This window comes from Nematolebias whitei, chromosome 21 (genome assembly GCF_014905685.2).
Source record: "Nematolebias whitei isolate Nwh7 chromosome 21, NemWhi1, whole genome shotgun sequence".
In the NCBI taxonomy this organism is placed as follows: domain Eukaryota; kingdom Metazoa; phylum Chordata; class Actinopteri; order Cyprinodontiformes; family Rivulidae; genus Nematolebias; species Nematolebias whitei.
In genome coordinates, this window is record NC_056518.1 from 12,280,725 (window position 1) to 12,287,652 (window position 6,928).

The 6,928-nt window shown below is 42.5% G+C and overlaps 1 protein-coding gene across 1 annotated transcript in view; it reads right to left on the reverse strand.

Annotated features, from left to right (window-relative positions):
* Positions 1-2,292: 2,292 nt before the first annotated feature.
* LOC119427676 (beta-1,4-galactosyltransferase galt-1-like) overlaps positions 2,293-6,928 on the reverse strand; it is an 8,256-nt gene continuing 3,620 nt past the window's right edge. Inside the window, exons 3-5 of the mRNA XM_037695312.1 lie at positions 6,852-6,928; positions 4,044-4,219; positions 2,293-2,536 (exon numbers count right to left, since the gene is read on the reverse strand). Of these exons, the coding sequence (XP_037551240.1) occupies positions 2,293-2,536; positions 4,044-4,219; positions 6,852-6,928 (497 nt within the window). The remainder of the gene's footprint in view (positions 2,537-4,043; positions 4,220-6,851) is intronic.

The following is a 6,928-nucleotide window of genomic DNA, read 5'->3' on the forward strand; positions in this document are numbered from 1 at the left end:
ACATTTTATTGTTGGATGTAACTGGGACCCTGTGTACATAATTTCGCTCCACCACATGTACCACATGAGGTGCGAATGACAATAAAGAAACTCTGACTCTGACTCTGACTCTGAAAATGTTGGATTGTATACCTGGATTATTGAGCATGGACTTTGTTGTTATAGTTGGGTTTGTTTGAGTTTCCTGAGAAATCCCTTATTTATTCTGATATAGGCTTAGACTGCTGGAGGACAAATGGACCACATTTCATCACGCTGCTGCTTTCTTTATTTGCTCCACTTTACCTTACCATGAGTTTTTCTTTTTTTGTTCTTCCACTAGAAAGCACACCTGGACCTGTCATTCTATATTTGTTTCTCGTTCATGTTCTCTCAAACCCCAGCCGGTCGAAGCAGATGGCCACTCGTCCTGAGCCTGGTTCTGCTGGAGCTTTTTACCCGTTAAAAGGGAGTTTTTCCTTTCCACTGTTGCCTTTGTGCTTCCTCAGGATGGGAAACTGTGACCAAGTGAAGGTTCAATGCATTCTGTTGGCTTTCTTGGATAACTTTTACTAATCAGCTTTTATAATGTATGTGAATGCTTTTCGTTCAGTACCCTGAGATGACTTCTGTTGGGACTTGGAGTTACATAAATACACTGAATTGCATTGAATAAAAAGAAACATTTGAAACCAAAGATAGATGTTGCAGCAATCAATGCGTTATAAGAATGTTTGGCATTTTAGGACTTTAGTTACCCAACTTCTGTTGAACTTTAACTCCTAGATAGCCAGGATAATAGTGAAAATTTAACCTTATGTTGTGCTGTGCAGGTTTACACACTTCATAAGCAGCCCATCTTTGTCAGAAACGTCTAGTAAGTATAGCTTCCAGTTATTAGAAGAAAAATTAGCTAATTTCATATTAACTTTATTATCTGAAACATCCTACAAAGCATGAGTTCAGTGAATTGAAAGAAAAATTGTAAATGGAATGTACTGTAGATAGCACCTTTCTATCTTGTCGAGATACTTGAAGCTTTTTACACTACAGTCTGTGTCCTCATTTACCCATTCATACAGCACTCCACTAGATCTGTACAAAGAATAATGGTGCTTTATCCAATTCATACACCAACAGGACACACATCGGAGGCAATGAGGGTTCAGTGTCTTGCCTATGGCATGTGACTGTTAGTGGAAACGAATTTCCAACTTTTGAGAAGTAAAATGGGTAAGGAAAAACAAACGTGTCATAAAAGTTTAATGCCTCCAATTTTTGAACAAAAACCAAAATTTACAGAGCTTTACCTCTGAATAAAATCCGCAAACTTAACAATTTTTGAAAGTGGCTTGTGCCAAGTCATCTGACAAAACAAAAAACAACATTGTTCTTACACCTTTTCTAGTTATGGACATTGGATGACCGTTCATGACATTCCAGTTATGGTCAGAACAAAACTTCTAAAATAGATCAAAAACCCACACCTGAACCAAATAAACACTTTATTCCTAGCTGTGACACACTGAATCTTCACTCCATTGCTTTTGCCTCCATTGTCTGTATATTTATTTAAAAAAATAGGTGGTCACGTCTTGTCTAATCTCCTTGAAAAGCCACCCTAACCTCCAATCAAAACAGTTCAGTTCACCCTCCCCCAGCCTTTTTAGTCTGTGTTGCCTTTTGTAATGGGCATCACCTGCCATAGGATACATGAAAGATACATCATACAAGACCACGTCAGATGGTAAAAATCTGTTCATACCATATTCCTTTGTTAATGAAAAATATACAATCAATCTCTCCCTTAGCCATCTCTCCATTTAAATACTGTTTAAAATTAACACATTTTTAAAAACAATTTATCATATTTTCTGGCGTATAAGCAGCAGCTTTTTGCATAGATTTGTCAGTCCTGTGACTTTTACGCCTAAGCGACTTATATACATTTTTTTTCTCCATATTCATAATGCAATTTTTGACTGACGCTTTTAAATTTTAAAGAACTGCAACAGCAAGTCCTCCTGTGCATGCTTTCTTATCTTAGCTGGTGCAGGCGGAGGAACGCCGGAGAGCTGGCGGCTCCGGCAGCGATGGATGGATGTATGGCACCGGGTCGCCCAGACGAAATGAAGTTGTTTTTTTACCATTAAATAAACTCATAATAAATGCAACTTATACACCAAAGTGACTTGTATGTATTTTTTTCCTCGTCATGATGTGACTTATATTCCGGAGCAACTTATACGCAAGAAAATACGGTATTTCCCTTTTTTTTTTTTTTTTCAAGTTATCAAATTATTATTAAACTATTCACTCTTGACTGGTGTTGACTGGTGGAGACGCAAGCATCCCCACTTTCTTCAGCACCTTGTCCACATTAGGAATGAGTTTTTCTTGAAAGTCCCACAGTCGTTTGTCCACATGAAGTTGTTCCAGTTTTATTGATCCTTGCAGGGGTGCGCGGACATGAATGACTCTGCAAACATCCCGAGGAACCTTGTATTGTTGTCCAAATCTCCTTACAGCTAAATGCACTGAAGTCTGCTCCACCATCCTGCGATGCACACACAAAAATGGGTTAAGAGAAATTTGTCATTGAATTTTTATGAGTTATACAGCCCAAATAGGTTTTTGTCAATTTATATGATGTAATAATATAAATTAAACGTTAATGTTCAGCTGTTTAAAAACAAAACAAAAACAACAACAACAAAAAACTTTTTTTTTTTCAGGAAATAGGAATAGGCAGGTAAAACTTTTATTGCATGTTGAGTAAACTTAACTTCACCATTGAGTTCTAACTTATAAACATAAAAATACCTTGAAGATGCCATCTATCTCGAAACCCAGAGGAAATTGGCTAAAGGAGTAAACTACAGAGAAACGAACCTGAATCAGGTAAGAACCAGTGTTGGAAAGACCAAAACAACTTGATAAAATGTGAGCTTTTTATGAATGCAACCTGTGAATGTGGTCACCAAATCCAGAACATGGGCCATCTTTTAACTTCCTGAACCTTAAGTCCAGTGCATACTGTATAACATCTACAGACCACTGTCAGGTCAACAAAAGAGCAAAGACATGGCTGTCTTTCTGGTGTGACACATTATGATACGGTGATAATTAAATATTGCTGTTTAAAACATATGCTTCACATTTATTACAGTTTTAATTGGTTTCAACAATGTTTTATCATAATATGAAAGGTTTGTCTTGATAAATACCCTGAGTGGTGATTAAAAAATGTCTATTTTAGCATTCCTTGAAAAAAGGCATATCTTCACCTGCCGTTCCTAGACCTGTATTACACTAGAGCAATATCATTTTCGTATACCAAAGTTCATGCTCAATAATCCAGGTAAAATTACAACAATGTTCAGTCAGGTCATCTGGACGGTTTCTCTTTTTTTGTTGAGACGTTTTGTCCTCCATCAAAAGAACTTGTTCAATCTGAGGAGATGCCAAACAAACTGATTTCCTGATGCTGTTTGTGGAAATCAGTTTGTTTGGTGTCTCCTCAGATTGAAGAAGTCCTATGGATGGAGGACGAAATGTCTCAGCAAAAAAAGAAACCCTCCAGATGATCTGACTGAACATTGTTGGATCATCTTCTTATGTTGGTAAATAAGAGGGTTCAGTATTTTGGCCAAACTTAAAACATTGTGTCCAGTCTTGCAATATAATGTGAAATGTGTCACTTTGAATGCTTGAAGAATGCTTTGAAAACAACTCAGCTACTACCACTACAAGTTTTAATTCAATGTTAGTAAAATTAACTGGAATACACCAGTTTATGTTTTCTAAGGTCAGATGGCTGTTGCAGCCGCCTACAATCTGGTATACTCCAAAAGTAAACAAGTTGCACTGTAGGTGTACATCCAGCGATTATTTCCTGAGCATTTGATAAAAAATTTTCAAGTGGTTTATGAGATATTTTGCTAAAGGACAGGCAAAAGCACGCCTAATTGGTAAAAACAACATTGCCTGCCTTTCCTCTTTTGGCAGGAGGCGATATAAATAAATAAATAGAAATAGAGCACTGAATTTGGTTTTCAGCCTACCTTGGTTGAACGATCAACTTGAGGGGATGATATCTATTTATGTCAGGATCTTCTCGGTAAATGTGCTCCAGAATATTAACTCCTGGCACCCCGTTCCATTGAGGAAGATGAAACCTTCCACTTGGCTCGAAGTGCTCCTTGGGAAAGATATGATTCTCAATGCGAAACACACCAACCTAAAATAAGAAAATTTGTTGTTAAGAAAATTTATTTGTTAAGAAAATAAAGGTGGGGGAGGATGCCGGTCAGACCTGGCAAGCCCAAATGTATTGTGAGTGTTTGCTGGGAATGTCTGGCAGAGTCTCCCATGAGATGGAGCTTTAACTCCCACCTCCAGGAGAACTTGGAACATGTTCTGGGGGAGGTAGAGGACATTGAGTTCGAGTGGGCCATGTTCCGTGCATCCATTGTCGAGGCAGCTTACTGGAGCTGTGGCCGCAAGTTTGTTAGTGCCTGTCACGGCGGGAACCCTCGAACACGGTGGTAGATACCGGCCATGAGGGATGCTGTCAGGCTGAAGAAGGAGTCCTATTGGGTCTTTTTGGCATGTGGGATGCCTGAAGCAGCTGATGGGTACCGGCAGTCCAAGCGGCATGCGGCTTGGGTGGTTGCTGAGGCAAAAACTCTGGCATGGGAGGAGTTTGGAGAAGCCATGGAGAATAACTTCCGTACGGCTTCAAGGCGATTCTGGTCCACCATCCGGCGTCTCAGGGGGGGATGTGGTACACCACCAACACTGTTTATAGTGGAGGTGGTGTGCTACTGACCTCAGCTTGGGATGTCGTGGGTCGGTGGGCAGAATACTTTGAAGACCTCCTCAATCCCAACGGTACATCTTCCACTGAGGAAACAGAGCCTGGGGACTTTGGGTCGGGCTCTCCAATCTCTGGTGCTAAGGTCACCGAGGTGTTTAAAAAGCTCCTCAGTGGCAGGGCCCCAGGGTTGGATGAGATTCGCCCAGAGTTCCTTAAGGTTCTGGATGTTGTAGGGTTGTGTTGGCTTTCACGACTCTGCACTATTGCGTGGACATCGGGGGAAGTTCCCCTGGATTGGCAGACTGGGGTGGTGGTCCCCCTATTCAAAAAGGGGGACTGCAGAGTGTGTTCCAAATACAGGGGAATCACACTGTTAAGCCTCCCTGGTAAGGTCTATTCGGGGGTTCTGGAGAGGAGGGTCCGTCGGATAGTCAAATCTCGGATTCAGGAGGACCAGTGTAGATTTGTCCTGGTCAGGGAACACTGCACCAGCTCTACACCCTCAGCAGGGTCCTGGGGGGGGGGGGGGGGAGTTTGCCCAACAAGTCTGCATGTACTTTGTGGACTTGGAGAAGGCGTTCGACTGCGTCCCTCACGGAACCCTGTTGGGGGGTACTCTGGGAGTATGGGGTACCAGGTCCTTTGAAACAGGCTGTTAGGTCCCTGTATGACCAGTGTCAGAGCTTGGTCCGCATTGCCGGCGGTAAGTCGCGCTCATTCCCAGTGAGAGTTGGACGCCGCCAAGGTTGCCCTTTGTCACCAATTCTGTTCATAACTTTTATGGACAGAATTTCTAGGTGCAGCCAAGGTCTTGAGGGGATCTGTTTTGGTGGCCTTAGGATCATGTCTATGCTTTTTGCAGATGATGTGGTCCTATAGGCTTCATCAGGTCATGATTTACATACCGGGCTCGAGAATGTTTATGGATCTTACCAGAGGACATTGACTGATTACAGTGACCTCGAGGGCATCTATAAGCGTTGTTGACCGCTCTCGTCTCTGATTGCAGAATGTCTACGTAAATATGTGCTTGTTTGTGCAAAGTGTTTTTTCAATATTAGGGTTTTTTCTCAGCCAAGAAAAAAGTCTGATAGGAATTTTTTTCGCCTCCAACTCCTACATGTGTCCAGTTAATGACTGTTTTTGTCTGTTCTAACAGGTCTCACTTGTAAATGAGTCTTCGAGGCTCAATGTGATTTATCTGTTTAAATAAAGGTTGAATGAATGAAAATTTACAGCTTTCACTGGAGCGGTTCATAGCTGAGTGTGACGTGGCCGGGATGAAGATCTGTTCCTTCAAATCTGTGGCCATGGTTTTGAGCCGAAAAAGGGTAGAGTGCCCTCTCCAGGTCGGGGAGGAGGTCCTGCCCTAAGTGAAAGAGTTTAAGTATCTTGGGGTCTCGTTCACAAATGAGGGAAGAATGGAGCGAGAGATCGATAGGCAGATAGGTGCGGCATCTGCAGTGAAGCGGACGCTTTACTGGTCTGTCGTGGTGAAGAGAGAGCTGAGTCAAAAGGCGAAGCTCTCAATTTACCGGTCGATCTACGTTTCTACCCTCATCTGTGGTCATGAGCTTTGGGTTGTGACCGAAAGAACGAGATCTCGGATACAAGCGGCTGAAATGAGTTTTCTCCACAGGCTGTCCGAGCTCCCCCTTAGAGAGAGGGTGAGAAGCTAGATCATCCAGGAAGGACTCAGAGTAGAGCCACTGCTTCTTCACATCGAGAGGAGCCAGTTGAGGTAGCTCGGGCATCTGGTTAGGATGCCTCCTGGATGCCTCCCTGGTGAGGTGTTCCAGATATGTCCCACTGGGAGGAGACCCAGAGGAAGACCCAGGACACGCTAGAGGGACTATGTTTCTTGGCTGGCCTGGGAATGCCTCGCGATTCCCCCGGAGGAGCTGGTTCAAGTGGCTGGGGAGAGGGAAGTCTGGGCCTCCCTACTTAAGCTGCTATTCTCACGACCTGACCCTGGATGAGTAGAAGAAAATGGATGGATGGATGGAAGAAAATAAAGGGTATATAGAAAATATGCTTGACAGGGACAACCTACATCTGGATGTTGATTTTGCAGTGTGTCCATCAGAGACATCAGGTTGTTGTGTTGATATGGCATGATGATCTCATCTA